A 21516-nucleotide genomic window follows, 5' to 3' on the forward strand; every position below is an offset into this window, starting at 1 on the left:
GGACACAAACTATCAATATCAAGAATGAGCGAGGTGATACCACTACAAACTCTATAGATATTAAAGGGATAATAAGGGAATATGGTAACTGTGCCAATCAATTCAATAACTTAGATGAAATGGACAAATCCCTTGAAAGACACAAGCTACCAAAGGTAACTCAAAAAAGAAATAGATAGGAAGATACAAATGTAGAGGTGCCTGGGTGGCTCAGTCTGTTAAGCGTCTGTTAAGCGTCTGACTCTTGGTTCTGGCTCAGGTCCTGAGCTCATGGATCATGAGATCGAACCCCGCATCGGACTCTGCACTCAGAGGGATATTCTCTCCCTCTGCCTTTTTCCAGCATTACCTTTACACAAAAATCAGAAAATAACATTACAAGAAAGGAAAACTCCAACTAATACCTCCCAAGAACACAGAAAGGATTAATAGCCAAGTGGGGTACAGCCCAGGAATGCAAGGCTGGTTTTTAACATTGGAAATTAATCAGTGTAATTCACCATATCAACTAAAAAAGAAGAACTCTGTGATCATCCCAATAGATGCTATAAAGCACCTGACAAAAATTAAACCTCCATTCCTTATAAAAAAAAAAAACAAAAACTCTTGGCAGGGAAACCTGGGTGGCTTAGTCAGCTAAGCGTCTAACTCTTGATTTTGCCTCAGGTCATGATCTCAGGGTCGTGGGATCCAGCCCCATGTTGGGCTCCACACTGGGTGTGGAACATGCTTAAGATTCTCTCCCTCTTCCTCTCTCTCTACCCCTCCCTGCCCCTCACTTGGTCATGTTCTCTCTCAAAACAAACAAACAAACAAAAATCCAAACAAAAAACAAAACCTCTTAGCAAACTAGGAATAGAAGTTTCTCAACTTGATAAAGGGCATCCACCCAAACACAACAAAAGGGAACAGAACTACAGCAAACATCATACTTAATGGTAAGAAAAAAAATGTTTTCTCCCAAGATCAGGAACACCACAAGCATGTCTGCTCTCACCACTTCTATTCTGTACTGGATGTTCTCGTCAGTACAATAAGGGTACCCAGACGGGAATGGAAAAAGTAAAACTGTTGCAGATGACATGATCTTGAACGTAGAAAATCCAGTGAGCACTAGAATTAATAATGGACTTTAGCAAGACTGCAGATCAACACACAAAAATCAACTGAATTTCTCTACATTAGCAATGAATACTCAGAAATTGACATAAAAAATACCATTTATACTAGCATCAGAAAATAGGAAATACAGAAAAATGAGGTAAAAGACCCATGCACTGAAAACAACAAAACACTGCTGAGAGAAACGAAAGAAAATTTAAATAAATGGAGATATACACCACATTCAGAGATTAAGTTGTCAGCTCTCCCCATATGCACCTACAGAGTCAATGTAATCCCAATCAAAAAGTGAAGATAATTATCACTAATAACCACAGGTAGATAAAACAGGACATAGCTCTAAGAATCCACAAAGAAAACCACTAAACAGGAAAATTAAAAGGGGTGCCTCAGTGTTCCCCAAGACCACCTCCAGTGACAGTGATTCCGGAGCCGGCTTCACGGACTCCGCACCTCGTCGTAGCCATGACTCAGATTTATGGCAGCTAGAGGGCACGAAGCACAATCAGCAAGGGCAAAAGGCTCCTGGGTCAGAGTACAGACGAACCAGCACGAGTTTCCAAGAGGCCTCTCCCCGGGGAGTCACGCAGCAGTGAGCTAGAACCGCACACTCAACCACCCTGTGCGGGCAACTCTCCCGACGTGAACCCCGTGAACCTCAGCCAAGTTCAAACGAGACAAACAAACAAGCAAAACAAAACAGTCAAACAAAAGCATGAGAGAGAATTCATGTTACATAGAAATGAACTCTTGTCTTCAGAAAACGCGTAAACCTGGCAGTGTGGGTTCCAGCAGGACTTAACGACGATGAGCAAGCACATCCGGTACCTTGACCAGAACAGCGCGGGGACCGAGACGGAGGAGGGGGAGAGCAGAGGGGCAAGCGCTGGCGGGGAGTGCCAGTACAGTGGTCGGCTGCCTGTGGTCCGGGCAGCTGGGAGGAGGCCTTGTCGCTGGGACAGAGGCAGCAGGCTTTGGGTTACTGTCCTCTTGTTCGAAGTCTGGTTCTCGCTGGGGGGACCGCTTCCAACAGCCGCTAACGGCCGCTCAAGCCCCTCGCTGTGTGCCCCTCACTCCCAGTTTACCCACGACTGCCCCAGCATCACCACCTCCTGCGGGCTCCCTCTGACTGATGCCTCCTACACGCCCCGCCCAGCCGGTAGGGGATCCTCCGAACCGGAACGCATATCACCTGCCACCCAGCCGTGCTTAAGCCCCTTCCAAGGTTTTGGACTAAAAGCCAAACTCCCCATGGTGGCCTTGGAGGGCCCCGCGCTTCTGGCCCCTGCTTTGTGCCACATCGCTCCAGACGCTGACCCCTACGCCCCAGCCCTCCTCATCCTCCACGCCCCTGCCCCATACCCCCCTGCCTGGTCAGTTCCCTGAGTTTGCCCTCCCCATTCAGTCAGGGCGAGTCTGAGGACTCCCCTCCGTTAGCCTCTCTCTCACACACACACACAAGCACATGTGCATACGCACACGCTCTCACTCATGCTCACACCCACCCACACACACGCACCCACACCGGCCGCTGCGGGCCACCTCCGAAGTCTCACCTCACCGTGCCTAGACTGAGACAACTATCTGCCCCAACTTGACCCAGCTGTTGAAATCATCCCCCACATCTCCCTCTGCTGACTGACAGCCAAGGCATGCAGCTCAAGACAAGCGCCTTTCCTTTCCTGCCGAGTCGATAAAGGGGCCTTAAAACACCCGAGTCCCGGATAAGGCGTCCCTCTGCTTACAGCCCCATCCAGGCCCTCCCGACTGGACTTGAAATCGCGAGTTTACCGCGCTTTCCCAGCCCACCGGAAGCAGGGTGTCCACACTCCTCTAGCGCCCTCCTCCACAAAAGGGGGAGGTCATTGACCTTCGCGGAGGAAAGCATTCAAAATCCACTACAGTGAAGGCTAACGGAGCATGAAGGAAAAGACAGTTGATTCAGTGTCAACTAAAAAAAACAGTTCTGTACTTTAGAAGGACTGCAAATCTGAGGTCCACTTCTTTAGAGCTGACAGAAATTACTAAGAGACGTTATGGCAAATCTGTTTAAAAATACAGACCAAAAGAGTATGCATTATCCTTTCGTCTTGATTTCAGAACTCCAAAGAGTCTGCTCTTGAACTTTTCTGGTTTACCACTGTTACAAACCCTGACAACTGAGATGAAAACTCAGCACCTCTTGGCTTACAGAGAGCTCTCATGAAGAGAGTACCTTGGTGAATCCCCACAGTGATGCATCTCAGGGTGGAGGCTGTACTCCCATTTTACAGCTGGGGAAACCAAGGTCCAGAGACTCGTCTAAGCTCTTAAGGTTGGATGATCATGGTGCTGGAACCAAATTCTTGTCCAACCTTCCCCTAGCCTTCTAAAGTGTCTAGTAAATCTGAATGCATTTTATCTGTACATGTGTAAAGCCTTCCCCCGTGGCCTCGTTCTACGTGTAGTATATGAGCTGCCCAATGAGCAAAAACCAAATGGCTACTTACTTCAAAAGTACTAACTTCAAGATCTTCAAATTTCCCCGAAAGTGACATTCCTGCACAGTTCACAAGCATGTCTACTGGGCCCAGTTTCTCCTGTGCCTGGCATTAAGTAAAAGAAGAGAAGAATCAACTTCATAGCAAATCAATGCCAGTAAATAAGGCCTATACAACTATTAAAGCTACAGAGATGATTTATCCATTCCAAGCCACACACCAGCATGGGAAGAACCAACTGAAAGGCAAGTGAATTAACTCCAGTTAGCCCAACCCCTCTTACTTGTTTTATGACATTCTCTACTTGGCTGTAGTCTTGAGATACGTCGACTGATATACAAAGCACCACCTGTTAGGAAGAGAAAAAAAAAATGATCAAAGCCACACAGGTGTCTACAAGTATTTTTTAAAGAATTTTTTTTTAACATAAAGGCCATTCTTTCCAACAGCTAGGAAGCCTGGTTTTGCAGGCACAGAATGCACTGTTGGGAATCTGACGGCACAATTGTACAGCCTAATTTTCCTGGCAGTTTTCATAGAAAACTCTCTTACACAAACTCAGAAACATGTCTTAGGAAATGGTGGTCAAAGCACATATTTTCAGGCATAAAATAAATAAGTTCTGGGAGTCTCATGGGCAGCATGGTGATTACCAGTAGGAATACAACCATGAAACTTGAAATCCTCTAAGAGAGCAGGATCTGAAGTGTTCTCAACACACACACACAATAACTACGTGAGGTGATGCGTGTGTTAATCAACTTGAGATGGTAAGCATTTCACGATGTAAATGTGTGTCAAACCATTACACTGTGTACCTTAAATACGTATAATTTTTATCAGTTATACCTCAATAAAGCTGGAAATGGAAAGGAAAAGAAATGTAAAAAGTTCCTCTTGGAATGCGTCTAAACTGTAGTGACCGAGAGCAGGTCTGAGACCACCTGCGGCCAGATGTGGAGGGAGGCCTGGACCGCAAGGAGGCAAGTGGAACTCTGGGGGCAGGGATATGCTCTGTGTCTGGATTTCAGTGCTACTTTTACACATGTATACATCTGTAACTCTACTCCCTACATGGGTGGGGCTTACTGGGCATCAGGTATAGCTCCAGTCATTAAAAGGAATACATAAATTACATAAAGAATAAATCAAGTGTACATAAATTGTATCTCAAGTTGTTAACATCTTAGGTCATTAAAAATAAAAACAATAAATCTAATAAATAAGCTTAAAAAAATACTCCCCTTGGAGCAATCCCAGAGCTCTGACCACCCTACTGGGACTGCGTATAGTCAGATGGAATAAAGAGATAAGCAAATAATACCTACTCACAAAAATCACCTTGGTTTGAGTCCCTGCTCAGAGCCTGAGCCTGGTGACTTTATCTTTCAAGGCCAAGGGTCAATCGGGGCCTGTGGGAGCTTGAGGTCCCTGACTCTGGACTGACTGGCCACTCACAGGGTCACCAAAGCAAGCCCCAGAGCCCACCCAGTCCAAACCTGGCCACGCTCAGGGGTTCACAGCACAGAGAGATGGCAGGAAGAGCCCAGCCCGTGCTGGCCACGGAAAACAATTCCATCCAGTCTTTGGAAAGGAAGAAGGGAAGGAAGGGAAGAAGGAAGGGGGGTGAAAAAAAGCACATATTTCCGTGCTTACTTTGATAGAAATTTATAAAATAGCAGTTAAGAATACTAATGGGGACTAACAATGAGCTATTGTTTTAATTTCCCTTTTTGGATAATGTTTTCAAATCCAGAGCTTAGCCTCTGACATAGGAATGTTCTGTGCTCCAAGGCGGGTCGTGGAGAGAAGCAGAAAGGCATTTCTCGACTTCTCAGTCTTTCCATGAGTTCTTCTGGGTGCAGACTGGCAGCCAAGCTAGGGGGGCAGACAGAATGAGTGTGCACAGGAGGGCACGTCCAGCTCCACACATGTGCCCACGTGTGGCTGCGAGTCTACGGGGGTGGGGGGTGCTGGAAGGAGCGGGCGCAGGCTTGGCAAGGCTGGCTTCCGACGCTGCCCCTTGGTTCACTCGCTGGGCAGAACCTGAGGACGAGGCACTGGCCTCACCTGCTCCGGTAAGGGTGTCGGAAGCTGGTGATGACAAAGCTCCCCTCCAGCTCTGAGAAGACCCGAGGTGAGGAACAAAGCCACGACCTGAGATGTGATTGCCTTAGAACCTGATGCGGCAGGCAGGAAGTCTTATTTGATGCAGGAAGGAACCCTATTCAGGTGATCTAAATTCCTAAGAAAAGGAAACAGCCCCCTTCACAAATGTAACCTGGAATATTCCAGGAGTTGCCCTTGGGTTTTAGTCCTGTAATTGGGATTTTTACATGAGTCTTCTTATACAGTATTAGATCATTTACTATAAATAAAAGCTATCCGGCAGACAAGTAAAAGTTAAAAAAAAAAAAAAGGGTTCACAAATCACGAGGGAAAAAAGTGTCCACTGGGCACTGCTTGTGCTAAGCCTTGCAGCAAACCCCTTCTGGGCCGGCAGAAGGCTCGAGCTCCCACTGGGCCGACCAAGCCCAGACCTGCCTGTTCTCCTTTTCCCTGATGTAGCTGGCAGGAATTTGCCACATGACCTAAAGCCTTCTGACGGCTAAGGTGGGGGCAGGAGTCATGGTGAAGACGTCCAGGGCAGAGGGATGGTACTGACAGCAGGCCTGGCCTTCAGCCAGGAGTCGTGAGCTCCATGGTTTTCCAGGATGCTTCTTTCTCTATCAGAACTTACACAAATATGAAAAAAAAAAGGGGGTGAGATTTGCTGAGCCGGCAGCTTCATGGGCTTCAGAGAAGAGGGCACAGAAGCCCTAGTACCAGAGAAAACCTCACATATGTACACCGGGAGATGTGGACGAGGATCTCTACCTGCGGACACGCCGACACCCCACGCACGGGGACATGACCACATACGCTGTGGAGACCTGAGACTCTCCCACAGCAGTGACAAAAAATGAAGCTGATTTACTTTTCTTGACGTGGAAAGATCTCTAACACATTTCGGAGGGGAAAAAGAGGCAATTAGAACTACCGTGAGGGGCACCTGGGTGGCTCAGTCGGTTAGGCGTCTGACTCTTGTTTTCGGCTCAGGTCATGATCTCAGGGTGTCGGGGTGGTGGGATCAAGCCCTGCACTGGACTCCGCACACACTCGGTGTGGAGTCTGCTTGAGATTCTTTCCCTCTCCCTCCCCCACTGCTCCTCCCCCTGAGCTCCCACGCACTCTCTTTCTCTCAAATTCTTTTTTAGAAAATAATTTAAAAATTTTAAAAACTACGGTGAAGTATCATTTAAAACCTATCCGAGGGGTGCCTGGGTAGCGCAGTCGTTAAGTGTCTGCCTTCGGCTCAGGGCGTGATCCCGGCATTCTGGGATCAAGCCCCACATCAGGCTCCACTGGGAGCCTGCTTCTCCCTCTCCCTCTCCCCTGCTGTGTTCCCTCTCTCGCTGTCTGTCTCTCTGTCACATAAATAAATAAAATCTTTAAAAAAAATAAAAATAAAAATAAAATTAGAAAAAAAAAAACCCATCCGAAAAGCAAAAATTAGAAAGCCTGCCATTACCAAGTCTTGGCAGATGTGGGGCAACAAGAGGCACGGAGCACTACTGGTGGGCGAGCGCCCACTCTGGTGAAGGTGAACATGCGTGTACACTGTGACTACACCTCCACATCTCCACTTCCAGGCACCGTCCGTTCTTGCACGTGCGCACAGAGACACGGAGAAAAACTTTAGTAACAGCAAGAAATAAAACTAACCAAAAAACAGGAAACGAAATAATCCACCAGCAGTACAACTGATGAACGAGAGGTTTTCTGTATATATATCCAGGAACATGCTACGCGGCCGGAAGAAAATGAATGAACTATGACTTTACGCAGAACACAGAGGAATCTCAAAAGCAGGATCTAGTGAAGAAGTGGCACAAAAATACCTAAAGAATGAAGTCCTACAAATCTACAGAGACAGGAAGTGCATTGGTGATTGCCCAGGGCTGCAGGGGTGGGGAGGAAGTGGGGAGTGACAAGGTCCAGACTTTCTTTACGGGGATGACGGGAAAGTTCTAAAACGGATTCTGGCGCTGGTTGCACAACTCGGTGGATATGCCAAACGCCACTGAACTGTACACTTGAAATCGGTGAATTGAATGGTATGTGAAGTATGCCTCAAGAACGCTGACAAAAAGAAGTAAGAATGATGCCATAAAGTTCAAAGGGAAGCAGAAATAAACTATTATTTAGGGTTACACGCACCATCTAGTCAAATTATGAAGAAAAGCAAAGGACCAATCAACACAAAAATCAGGCTGGGGGTTGTCTCTAGAAATGAGACCAGAGGGTATGGGCAGCTAATATGGGCTTCCAAAGAGGGCTTCAGGGGCCCTGATAAATCTCATCCCTTACGCTGGGTGATGACTATCATAGTACCTTGCTATTATGTTTTACACGGAAAGATACATATATCTATACACCATTTTATTCATCCAAAAACGCCATAACCAAAAAAAAAAAAAAAGTTGTACCCCTTCCCCCTTAAGTATTTGTATGAAATTACCCTAAATAAATAATTGAAATAAAATCATTTTCTAGAAAAACATTATTTGATCACTGATGCGTGGAAGTCAAAGTCTGTACTTTTTTGGTTAATAACTTGAACTCGTAGACAATTCAAATGATTTCGCCTTTTTAAAAAACAGTCAAATGTGTATTTTAATTAGGAAAATCCTACATGCTTTACATGAACTATTCAGGTTGAAATAACCCTTTTTTGCCCTTTACACAGCCGTGCTGATTAGTACAGAAAATGCGTCATGAAAACTGATCATACCTGTTTATCATTAATAGAGTGCTTTTCAATCTCTTTCTTTGCCTGCAGCAGCTTGTCCTGAAAGCAACAGAGAACAATTAGTTCTGGTGATTGTCTATTTGCTTGTTTGTTTAAATGGGGCGAAAAAGCAATTATTTGTGTAAGTATTTATTAAAGTCTAGAAAACACGCAAGACAGCGCCTATATCGTGTAGCTATGGGCCACGGTCTATGAAAGAAAGGAGCTGGAAAGTTATGTTCGGCTATGATTAAGCGATAGCAAGGGTTTTCTGAAAGATAGCGGAAAAATAAATGAACTGCAAAATCCCAATTAACAGTACTAATTGCTGTTGGGTACCATCTCAATGCTAGTAAATGTTTTGATCTGCCATTATTTAGCCATGACATAGGACAAGAATCACCACATGGCTGTGCAATGCTCCGCAAACTTCAGGGTTCATGGGATTCCACATAAGGAGTGCTTTTGCAAGAAACTGTCCAATATTTCCCTCCTCTCCCATAAAAGCAAATATTGTAAAAATCACCTTTTAGATAGACTGAGAAAATCTAATCCTGGCTACTTTTGAGAATAATCTTAAGACAAGCAAAGCTACCCTATAACTGAGAGATTCTTCCAAGGTCTCCATTTTGCTTGTTTGACTTGTTTTCGAGAGATCTATCGGCTTACAGTTCTTAATTTGTTCTAAAAGTTGTAATTTAAGTATGTCAGGACAGCTAGAGAAGAACAAGAGGAGGGAAATCCTTTGGAAAGACACATGGGTGTTCTAGACATGGATGTGTCTATAATCAAATAATATCGTTCTATGAATAAAGATACACACCACTTGCCTTTGTCAAAATTGGAATTAGCAATTATATTAGAAAATAAAGAATTTCTGGATGCCAGAAGGCTCGTCTGCTCATTCATGTCTAGCAACGCAAGGACCACAGAAAGAGCTTCTGAGCACCTGAAACTTGGGGCCACCCCTGCTTCCTTTTTATCTGCTTTGTATCAAATATCAGCATTGTTTAAATCTCACATAATGCCATTTTATTAAAGTTATGATTTCCGGGTGCCTGGATGGCTCAGTCGGTTAAGCATCTTGGCTCATGTCATAATCCCAGGGTCCTGGAATCAAGTACCGCATTGGGCTCCCCGCTCAGCTGCTTCTCCCTCTGCCCCTCTCCCCTGTTTATGCTCTTTCTCTCTCAAAAATAAATAAATAGAATCTTTAATAAAGTAAAATAAAGTGCCGTTTTCCTTCCCGTAAAGTGGCTTTGATGTCAAAGTGAGTTCATGGTTAGAGACGTCAGGATACAAATGAGAGCTAGCAATTCTGCCTCTCTTGATTTTAAGAAGAAATGATGAACATCGAAGCTTAATTCTGTGCCAATATTTACACATTTCCCCCCAAGGCCCTCCCTGGAAGCTGTGTACCCCCATTTGAGTGGTCAGTCCCCCCACCGTTGCCCTCCTTTGGCATACGTGAATCCAAAGTCCCCACGCAATGATGCCACGCTGATGTCCCCATTCCTTCCATCAACCCTCCCCTCATGTCTTAGCATGATGCCAGGCACAGAACAACGGTAGGTGGCTGATAATACAGCTGTGGTCACCTCCCCCCACCTCCCTGGAGCGCGAAGACTACAAAACTGTTCATGTGCACACAGTGTCGCTGCTTTGGCTGTGGAAACAACTTTGGCAAGAATAACAGACCCTGGGGAAAAAAAAAAGAAAGAAAAGAAAAACAGACCTTGTGTTGACTTGACACAGAAAAACACACGTTTTGCTACACTGCTGGGAGGAGCAAGATTCCTTCCCTGTGGAGTCTGGGTTTCATTAGAGATGTACATCATCTTGATAATAAGCAAATTACAGAGACACCTGCACAGCCTTCAGGCCTCGGCTACCAGCTCGATGATCGGCTCCGCCCGGCCTCCTGCAGGCCGGCGAGCCGAGGCCCTCCTGGAGCCCTGTGGCCTCTCCCATCTCAACGTGCAGTGCCTCTGATGTTGCCTAACAGTTGCTGAAACTAAATAAGTATCTGTGGAACTGGCCTGACTTCAGCCGAGGAGTCTTTGCCCCGAATAGGAGAAATAACCAAGGGTTCCAAAACCACACCTTGAACCAGAGACAGGAGACATTTCTTGCACAGGTTCGTGAATCCGAGCGCACGTGCTCCACCGCTCCGGCTCACCTAAAGCCGAATAAGTGAGTAACAACACACCCAGAAGACTTACCTCATTTCGTGCCACCAGAGTTATAAACGCTCCCTGTTTATAGCACTCGATAGCAATACACTTTCCAATGCCACTGGAGCCTCCTGTAACCTAAAAGCAGAAAATAATCAAATCTTCTTAGCTCTTGAAATTTCCCTTCTGCAGGAAGTTCATTTAAAACAACTACAATGAGCTCTAAAACCCAATCTACAAGAACCAGATTTTTAGCTATTGTAGTTTCTTCGTCCCAGACTTAATGAAGGAAGTGCAAACATGAAAGATTTTACTGTCATTGGGTCCTGCTGGTGATTGTTTTCGGTACTGAACTATAAATTGCACACCTATGTTTTTCTGCATTCACTGGAAGGAAAGTGCCCTATAAATTGAGCTAGTAAATAATACATTAGTCTACCTCTGGGTCCAAGTTCAAATGAATCTTACTTCCTTACTGCGTTATCTCCTATATGACTATCTCCACAAGAGAGGCAAAGAAGAGCCAGCTGCGTAGATCTTCTAATATTTTACATGACCACTTATTATAAAAGAAATACATGATCACCTGGAAATATTAAAAGGCAATGTTTTCCTTCTTGTACTATTCTGCCTCTCACGATCTAGTTCAGCCCTACTGGGGCTGTCTTTGAGTTCCATGTTCCTCCGACCACAGGGCCTTTGCACATTCTATTTCCCTACCAGAAATGCTCTTCTCCCCCCTCTTCTTCCAGGCACCCATTCACCCATTAAATCTCAGCTCAGGGGCACCTGGGGGGCTAAGTCCGTTAAGCATCCGACTCTTGGTTTCAGCTCAGGTCATGATCTCATGGGTCGTGGGATCCAGCCCTGCTTTGCCTAGCTCCGTGCTCACTGGCGAGTCTGCTTGAGATTCTCTCCCCCTCCCCATCCCACCTCCCCAGATAAATAAATCTTAAAAAAATAAATAAATAAATCTCAGCTGAAATATCACTTTCTTGGAAAACCGTCACTGACTGCCCCTTCTCTAACCTCAACCCACTTTTCAGCACCACATCCTTTTTCCTTTAATTTATGGCACTCACATACTCGAAGAGCCATGCATTTATTTGTGATTATTTGATTCACAACCATCTCTCCTATTACTGCCTCATAAATGCCATAAAAATACCAACTCCATTTCTGTTCCCACTACATTCCTAGCACTTAGGAATGTAAGTGCTTGGCAAATAAGAAGGACTCAATATATATTTAACTTCGTAAGACAAACGCAATATTATCTTTCTAGTCATTTTTCCTATGCAAATTATATAATATGGGGCAAGAGAGTGGGGGGGCCCAGGGTTGTCAAGTGGACGAAGTGGGGAAGTATCGGAAAGATATCTGACCTTACACGGTATCATATCCTACTTTACAAATATATACATCAAAATATCTTATGTCAAAAAACTAAAAGGCTTCAATATACTACATTAAGGAACTGTACTAAACCTTAGTGGACGATTTCCCTCTAACAGACATTCAGATTATTTCGAATATTTTACTGTTAGATATAAATCATGCTGTAATGAACATCCTGGACCCCATCTCAATGATTTTACGGTATCACAAAGCCACTCCTAAACAGTGTGCCAATCTCCATGGATGCTTAGGCTCCTCAACTTTTTTTTCACCTTAAGTCCTCGCCATTGAAGAGACTTCCTTGGCAGATAATTAATCAATTATCTCGAGAAGGTTACTGTAAAAATCTACCTGCTGCCCCAGCTAACAGTTGCCTCTGAGGAGCTCTTTGCTGCTGAGACAAGCTCACGTGCGGCCTTGGCTTTTTCATTTTCACCAGACATTCCAATTCCATAGTAATTAACAGGCCCCTGGCTGTCGTATGATGGTGTTGCTGCTGCCTCGCTGTCCCCCCACCCAACATCCCCAGCATACCTACCTATCCAAATCCTACCTCTGCAAAGGCCAGATCCAACGTCCCCTCCTCCAGGAAGCTTTCCTGACTCTGTCACTCAGTCCTGTTCTTTACCTGTCACTTTCCACTTTGTGTACACGTCTTAGCTCCCTGACCAGAATGTAAGCACCTTGTGGACGAGCACCAAGTTCAATTTATCTCCCTCACTCTGAGCACAGAACCTGGCATAAGCAGTTGCTAAATAAGCAGTCAGCCTACATTAATTTGTAAAAATGGTGCGTGGTATCATTTCTCTGAAAAATACAATGCCAAAAAAAAACTGGAAGGAAAGTCTCCCTACTTGTTATTCGATAAATTAATGGACGATGAAGTTAGGAGGTTATTGGGAAAGTGTACAGCTCTCAAGTGCTACTGCTGTTATTGCTGCCCTTTTTCTAGACTGTGACGGGTAAGCTAGCTGTGTCCGTGTACTGCACAGCCAAGAGACTGTTCAACCTGATCACTTCTAAGTCTTCTCCATAAAAGCAGGGGTAAGACTTCAATCCTTCAGTCCTAGCTCATGAGAAACTAACCTTCTAATCAAGCCAAAGCTTAGAAGGCATCTAAGGATATACACGAGTCACATAGGCTGTGTTATTCTGCACTGTAGAAGAACATGAAGAAATTTTCATAATGGCTGAGAAAAGTGGGAAATATGGACGGAGTTGCCTGACAACTGGTAAACTGCGCCCAGATGTAGGACACTGAAGATAACAGCCTAATTTCCTTATCAGTGCCTCTTACGATTCAATGCAAAATATTATTTAAACGTTACTATCTCTTTCATCATATCATACACCTCTTATTGAGGGCAAGAGACAGGACGGTTTGCAGCAAAAACTGCTCCCAGCCATCTCCAAAAAAGGAAGGACCTGATTTTCCAGTTCTCCCCAAGTCGATTAAACAGGTTTTAAACATAAGTACATACCCTGTAATACTTCTGCAGCTTTACCGCTGTCATTAGGGAGATAACACTAGTGTACGCGAACTGTTCTAAATAGAAAGCAATAAATAATTGTGACCTAAGTCTGTTCATGCTTTCACATAAGCAGACATTCTAAATGTGAGCTCCCTCTCCTAACACCACCTGGTCCGGTCCTAACAAATCTCAAGAAAAAGAATGGTGCTTTCCCTCGTCTTGTGACATTAAAAAAGACGACAGATGGTGACATCATGTGAATTATTCATGTCATCCTCACATTATTTATAGTGGCGTATTAAAATGGGATGGTGAAAATAAATTCTTCTTAGTTTACCCCAACAGACTTATTATCTTACTCGTGGCCTGCGGCACAATGAGGCTGGAACGGCTGAAGTCAAGGTTAAGTGAAACTCCCCTATAAATACTGAATCAAAATGTTCATTCCTGCTTTTGGCTTTACGGTTTTTCCAAGTTACGCTCTGCAAACGTAACTTCTGCAAGATTCCAACTTTTAAAGCCATGCTTCTGAGGCAGAAGTTCTCTTGTGACACTTTCAGAATTTGGTGCACGTGTAAAGTTTGGCTTCTCTTGCTCTCTTTCTAAATGAATTTACGTTAACCTTATCTACCCTGCACATCAGGAATAGCAGGAGTTGGAAATACACTAATATTTTTACTAAGGGCAATGTAAAGAAAAGTGCATTTTCTCATTCACAAACGCGTGTCCAGATTTAAAGCACACTAAAATAAAGGACCAGCCCAGCCCAGCCCAGACAGCTCGGTGGGGAGGCTTTATCTCAGCGGAGACACGCATATGTCCGCTCTGGCGGGCTCTGTGCTGTAACTAACTCTCCTTATTCAATAACCTCCCACCTCGGTGTGCCTCAGGGTTGTGAGGTCCAAGTAAGAAAGCCAAGGAGAAAGCCACAGTGAGTGGCAAAGTGCTGGGTGCAGGGGAGAAGGCCTTCTCTCAGCGGAAGGAAGGTGCCGACACCTGCAGAAAAGGGACCTCTGAAGACAGTAGCTTCCGTAAGAAACGAACCAAACCCATCCACACCTCCTTCATCCCTAACAAACTAGCAGGTCGGTGAGCTCGTCCATCCGACTCTGAAATGACTGCAGAGCACGGCACTGAATCAGCCATCAGCCGCCCCCGGGCTGAGCTCCGCCACACAAGCAGTGTAGACGGGACAGAAGCGTCCCAACGCCGCCGAGCCAGGACCGCCAGCCCCCTGGGTTCGGGGCGGTTTCCCCCCAGGTGAGTCACTTCCTGGAATCCTCGGGCAAACGCTCCGTCACTCGCACAGGCCGTCTTCCCGTTCCGAGCCGCCTCGGCGGGTCCTGGCGGCTGGGACCCCTTCCCTGCCGCCCGCCTCCCCGCGACCCGGCCGGGACCGCGCGCCTCGCCCTGCGCGGCCACCGACCGCGGTGTCCTTGGCAAAGTTTCTCAGCCTCTCCGTTCCTCAGTTGACTCATCGAGAAAACCGAGCGCAAAAATATCCACATCCCACGGATGCCCCGGGGATTAACGAGCGGCTCCCGAGCCCCTGGCGCCCCGGGACCCCCACACACACACACCGCGGGGAGGGCCAGCTGCGGCGGAGGGCGGGTCCCCGCGGCCCCCCGCAGGGACGGGGGACGGGGTGTCCCCGAGCGCGGGGCGGCGGGCCTTGGCGGCGCCACCTGCCAGCGCCTCACGAAGGGCCGGGGGGACGTTGCGGGGTGGGGTCAGGGTGCTTCTTAGGACCGCGGAGGCCGGTTTCCAGGCCTCAGACAGCCGCGTCTGGTGGTGGGAGCCGCTCGGGCCCGCGTTCCGCCCTCGCGCCGGGCGGCCGCCGGAGCAGGGGGACGCGATCCCGGGCGCTGGAAGCCGCGGCGTGGGGCTTCCGAGCCGGCAGCCCCTGTCGCAGTGTGGGAGCCTGAGATCAAGCCGACCTCTCGGCTCCATGTCAGGCCTTCCCGGCGTGCTCAGAACTTGGTCATGTCCGGCTGTCGCTTTTCAGAGGACCGGGAAAGCCTTACCATGGAGTTTAAAAAGCCACTCAGATCGAATTTCCTTGAGCTTAAGAGTTCATCTCCTTTCCCAGGGCAGCGTTCAAAACAAAACAAAAACAGCTTTATTGAGATCTATTTCACATCCCAGACAATTCGCCGATTTAAGGCGCATAATAAACGGTTTTTAGTATAGTCACAGACTCGTGCAACCACCACCACGATCAATTTTAGGACATTTAGTTACACACACACACCCCAAAATGTCTCGCACCCATCAGCAGCCACTCCCCGGTTTCTCCCAATCCCCCTGCCCAGTCCCAAGGCTATCGCCCATCTTTATGTGTCTGTAGATTTGCCTAACCTGGATATGTCATATAAATGGAATTCTGCAATATACAGCCTTTTCTTGTGTCAGGCTTATTTCACTTAACATATTGTTCTCGGGGTTCATCCATGTTGTACAATGCAACCGTACTTCATTATTTTTATCACCAACTTGTGGTCCCTTGTATGAATATACCACATTTCATGTATCCCTTCGCCAACTGATGGACATACAGGTTGTTTCCATTTGCAGGCCAGTAGGAATTCTGCTGTGAACAATCACGTATAAGATTTTGCGTGGACATAATGCTTTCATTTCTCTTGGATATATATCTAGGAGCAGAACGACTGGATCTACGGTAACTCTACGTTTAACCAGAGCTGCTAGACGTTTCCAAAACACCCACACCATTTTCTATTCCCACCCACAATGTATGAGGGTTCGGTTTCTCCACATCCCCACCAACACTTGTTATCATCTGTCTTTTTAATTATAGCCTTTCTAGGGGGTGTGATGTTTTGTTGTGGTTTTGATTTGTATAAGGTACATATGTTTGTTTGCTAGCTTGCTTTTCCTTTCTGCTGTTGTTTTTAGAAATACGAAAGAGCTCAGGGGCAAAGGAATTGATCTAATTTTTTCCTTTTTCTAAAGTTACTGCCCGGAGTTAGGCAAATGACAAAGTTTGAGGGCACAGTACCCAAGACTTCTGACACCAATTACAATTTTGTGGGTTCCCCCTAAAATAAAAAGCATGTAAAAATTAAAAATTAACAAACAAGTTGGGGCGTTCCCATACCACCTTCATTTTCGATCATTCTCTGGAAGGCTTCACAGAACCCACAGAGAGCTGTTATTCTCACGNCTCGCGGAACCCACAGAGAGCTGTTATTCTCACGGTTGTGGTTCATGACAAAGTCAGTTAAGGGAAGAAATACAGAAGGCAAAGTGCGGAGACCTCCACATGCAAAGCTCCTGTTGCCACCTCCCATGGAGTCAGGACATGTGACCCTCCCAGCGTGGGTGTGTGATAGTAGCATGGAGTATGGCAAACCAGGGAAGCTTACCTGGGTCCATAGTGTTTACTGGAGTTTCCATTATGTGGGCAAGATTGACTAATGGTGCATATGGCTGAACTCAGTCTTCAGGTCAACTAATGATGCATGATACAACCTTTCACCTAAATCGCATGGTTGGTCTTTCTGGCATGATCAGTCCCCCCCTCAAAGTCCAGATTGGCCTGCCCTCATCTAAACAAAGGTCCTTCTATCAAGGCTGGCACAGATTACCTCCAAGAAGCCAAAGACAAAGGCTAGAGCTTCTCTTCAGGCAAGCCCAAATTCTTGACTACACAGGCCACTCCCTGGCCTTTATCCAAAGCTCTCCTACAGCAAAACAAACTTATGCCCTAACATTTGCAGGAGGCAGGGTAGAGTAGGAGGCTCTTCACTCAATTTCCCAATAGAGTTGGTCAACAATATCGGTAGTGCCATCTCACAGATAAGACAGTGCCAACGTTACACACAGCACAAGATGGGCAGCAGACGTAACGTGAAAAATGAGAGTCAAAAGATAGAGCCTTATCACTGGAATGTCACTCAATCGTCAACAGCTGTCCAGCTTATTATCACATCACATGTCTCCAAAAGTGGTCCCCTTCAGGTTTGCAGGTTTCCATTCAATTCTATCATCAGTTTCGAGAAACAGGAGTGTTCTCCCCCCCCCCACCAAGACATCAGGTACAACTGAGCTTTCGTAGGAGCCAATATCATCTCTTGCTCTGAGCTTCTTCATGGTGTTAATGTAACGCTGGATCCNGCTTATAACTGGAATGTCACTCAATCGTCAACAGCTGTCCGGCTCATTATCACATCACATGTCTCCAAAAGTGGTCCCCTTCAGGTTTGCAGGTTTCCATTCAATTCTATCAGTTTCGAGAAACAGGAGTGTTCTCCCCCCCCCCCCCCCAAGACATCAGGTACAACTNGACAGTGCCAACGTTACACACAGCACAAGATGGGCAGCAGACGTAACGTGAAAAATGAGAGTCAAAAGATAGAGCCTTATCACTGGAATGTCACTCAATCGTCAACAGCTGTCCAGCTTATTATCACATCACATGTCTCCAAAAGTGGTCCCCTTCAGGTTTGCAGGTTTCCATTCAATTCTATCATCAGTTTCGAGAAACAGGAGTGTTCTCCCCCCCCCCACCAAGACATCAGGTACAACTGAGCTTTCGTAGGAGCCAATATCATCTCTTGCTCTGAGCTTCTTCATGGTGTTAATGTAACGCTGGATCCTGCTTGTTGCAGAGCCCGTTTATTTGTTCTTTTACCCTCGGCTACTATTTCTCCTTCTATTTGTGACTTGTTTTTTACTCAGACTTTCTCCCTTTGGAAGGAATGCTAGGTTCAGCCTAGCTCTATGCTGTTCCAGATTCCTAGCACTGCTACTAGTTGAGCAAATGCCCCCCCTCAGTCCGTTCCCGTTCATGTAGGGTAGGGTGACACAGGTGCACAACCTGCGGGCTTTCCCAACCACCAGGCAACGCAACTGCATTCGCTATCAATCCCAATTTCGTCGGATGGAGTGGAGGCATAACCGCCCCTCACCACCAATGTCTTGGAATTCTAGTATAAAGGTTTAAAAATATAGTTACAGTTTCTTGCTTGGGGATCATCCTTGATTCTACCACCCAAATTAGAAGCCCCGGTCCTTGGGATCACTGCATCAGGGAGAAAAATAAGAAAGTTTACACAACGTGGAGGAAAAAAGCCCAAAGTACGGTCATCCTGTCTTCTCTGCATGGGAAGAACTGCAGAGTCCACCAGCGTTCTCCCTCACCCCTCTCTGATTCCCCAGAAAAGTGCAGAAATCTATCAGAGTGAGCAACACACTCGTGAAGACATAGAAGTCAGCCCTTCATGCCTTTATCTCTCCCTCCCCATTGTATTTTATTTTATTTTACTTTATTTTACTTTATTTTTTTAAACATTTGCTTATTCATTCCAGACGGAAGGAGGTGCGGGGAGGGGCAGAGGGAGAGAGAAATTTAAGCAGATTTGCTCTGGGCGTGGATCCCAACACGGGGCTCGACCTCTGGACCCTGAGCTCACGACCTGAGCCGAAATCCAGACTCAGATACTTTACCGACTGCGCCATCCAGTTGCCCCTCCCTCCCCCATTTTAGACAACAGATGTTTCAATTGCCTGTTCCAATTCTCTGTTAGAACTTTACTTAAGATGATAGGCGACACGATTCGTCCGCCTGATGTGGTATCTCTCTGCCCGTTGTTGGACGCTGTGGGCTGTAGAGTGTGTTCCTTGGTCTGAAGAAATGGAAGTGGGGGTCCAAACTGGGCATATCTTCTGTCCAGTCCTTTTATAGTATTTTGAGCACTGGCACCTACCTCTAGGCGTGCAAAACCCAGTCTTTCTGTCAAAACCCATTTGTAACCTTCCAGGGCTACCAGCATCCGTCCAAGCCCCAGCTCTGTGTTGGGCCTTTCTCCCAGGGAACCCGCCCCACAGCCCTCTGCAGCCTCTGTCATTTTTGGTGGCCCACAAAAAGGTTCTTATTGACATTTTGTGCTCCAGAGGGTACAAGAGGACAATGTCTAGATTNCAGCCTCTGTCATTTTTGGTGGCCCACAAAAAGGTTCTTATTGACATTTTGTGCTCCAGAGGGTACAAGAGGACAATGTCTAGATTCATCCCATCTCTGCATTGCTGCACCCCCCTGCTGCCCATATCCATTCGTGTCATAGACCCAGGCGGTCACCTCAAATAAGCACAACAGGATATCCACCTGCTGGTTCCAATCACCCCCCAATCTTAAAAGGAGGTTTTCTAATGAACAGTGACATGGGCAACTTTGATGTACCCCTTGAATGCCCATAGTGATTTCCATAGGGCAGTGCCCCCTACAGCAACCCTTTCATAGAGGCAACTTTTCCATTGCTCTTCTACTAAACCACATGGCTAGGACATTAGCCATTGCCCATGAGTTAGTTCAAAACATAGGGATCACACCACGTAATTCAGCGCTCCGAACTGATTTGTTTTTGTCTTCTTCTGTCAGAGCGGTGGCCTCCAAACGCCATGCGATCTATTCACCTTGAAAGTGACATCTGTAAACCAAGCAGCTCTTTTTTGGTTCATAAAGAGCTGTTCATAGGGCACTGCCCAAGTGGCTACAGGTCCAGCAATTTCTCACCTGGTTCCAAAGTCAGCCGTAGGGGAAAAAATTCTACCTGCTTATGAACATGTGTGCCCCTCCCTTGTTCCCTGGTACCATGTTCTTGCAAAACCAGCTCCATTTTATCACGGAACTCTTCTAGACATTGCTTTTTCCATGAGAGTGTTTCTCTGACATCACCGGAGACATTATGTGTATCTCAGGTTTCCAGATTATTTTATGTCTTTCAGTCATCAGGGTGGTTTCAATTAACGTCCAGTGGCAAGCTAGTAATTGCTTCTGAAATGGAAATGCTCTGTCCAATAAAAGTCTCAGCGGTCATTAACAGGTGATGCTCACGGCCTTTTGCCATAAGCCCCAGTGTGAGTAAGGATTCCAGGACTTTTTTTGGTGTTTCAGGTAAGATCTAATAATACTTCCAGATGTGGAATATGTACCCTCCAAAATCCAAATAAAACAACCAGGCCCTGGTCTTACAGCATGTTTTATCTACCAGGTATCCCATACTGTGTAAAATAAACAACTTATGCGGGCTTGGGCAATGTCATCTGTTCCCATTTAGGAGGGTCAGTCAATCTTGCCTGAAGGACAGATTTGCCTGCCTTCTGATTGACAATACCAGCTGGGGGAAACTCTCCACAGTCAGACACAAAATCCATCCCCATAGGACAGCCACATAAAGGGAAGCAAGCACTTCACATAGAGTCTGTTCAAACGTTCCACGTTTCATCCCGACTTTCACCTAATCCCATCAACCACTGCAGCTCCACATCGTCCAGCCCCACTGTCGTCCCTGTTAGGACTTCACCAGCAGGTTTTAGAACCATCTAAACGTCCATCAGTGGATGAATGAGTGAAGACAATGTGGTAAAAATATATACAATGAAATATTAGTCGGCCTTCAAAAATAAAGAAATCCTGCCATTTGTGATAATATGAATGAACCTGGGGACATTATGCTAAGTGACTATAGAAAGATTTCACAGAAATACAAATATTGCATAATCTTACTTATATGTGGGATCATTAAAAAAAAAAAAAGAAACTCATAGGAACAGAGAGCAAAATGGTGGTTACTGGAGGCTGGAGCTTGGTGGGGAGGAGAAGATTATTTTTAAAAAGAAGAAAAAAGTGCGGGGCGCCTGGGTGGCACAGCGGTTAAGCGTCTGCCTTCGGCTCAGGGCGTGATCCCAGCGTTACGGGATCGAGCCCCACATCAGGCTCCTCCACTAGGAGCCTGCTTCTTCCTCCCCCACTCCCCCTACTTGTGTTCCCTCTCTCACTGGCTGTCTCTATCTCTGTCAAATAAATAGATAAAATCTTTAAAAAAAAAAAAAAAAGAAGAAGAAGAAAAAAGTAAAACGGGAAAAAGGAAAGTAGAATATCAGTTTCCAGAGGCTGGGAGGAAGGTAGCAAGGAGAGTTATTGTTTAATAGGTACAGGGATTTAGTTTTGCAAGATGAAAAGAATTCTGGAGACCAAGGTCATGATGTTTGCACAACAATGTGAATATACTCAATGC

At 46.0% G+C, this 21516-nt stretch overlaps 1 protein-coding gene across 2 annotated transcripts in view; it reads right to left on the reverse strand.

The window, feature by feature from the left end:
• Positions 1–10790, reverse strand: part of KDSR (3-ketodihydrosphingosine reductase) — a 33084-nt gene extending 22294 nt beyond the window's left edge. Inside the window, exons 1-4 of one of the 2 annotated variants that reach the window (XM_034642143.1) lie at positions 10656–10790; positions 8437–8493; positions 3886–3951; positions 3612–3707 (exon numbers count right to left, since the gene is read on the reverse strand). In XM_034642143.1, coding sequence (XP_034498034.1) covers positions 3612–3680 — 69 coding nt within the window. In that variant the 5' untranslated portion in view covers positions 3681–3707; positions 3886–3951; positions 8437–8493; positions 10656–10790. The remainder of the gene's footprint in view (positions 1–3611; positions 3708–3885; positions 3952–8436; positions 8494–10655) is intronic. The other variant, XM_034642142.1, reaches the window with a different exon arrangement.
• Positions 10791–21516: the final 10726 nt, after the last annotated feature.

This window comes from Ailuropoda melanoleuca, chromosome 14 (genome assembly GCF_002007445.2).
Source record: "Ailuropoda melanoleuca isolate Jingjing chromosome 14, ASM200744v2, whole genome shotgun sequence".
Lineage (NCBI taxonomy): Eukaryota > Metazoa > Chordata > Mammalia > Carnivora > Ursidae > Ailuropoda > Ailuropoda melanoleuca.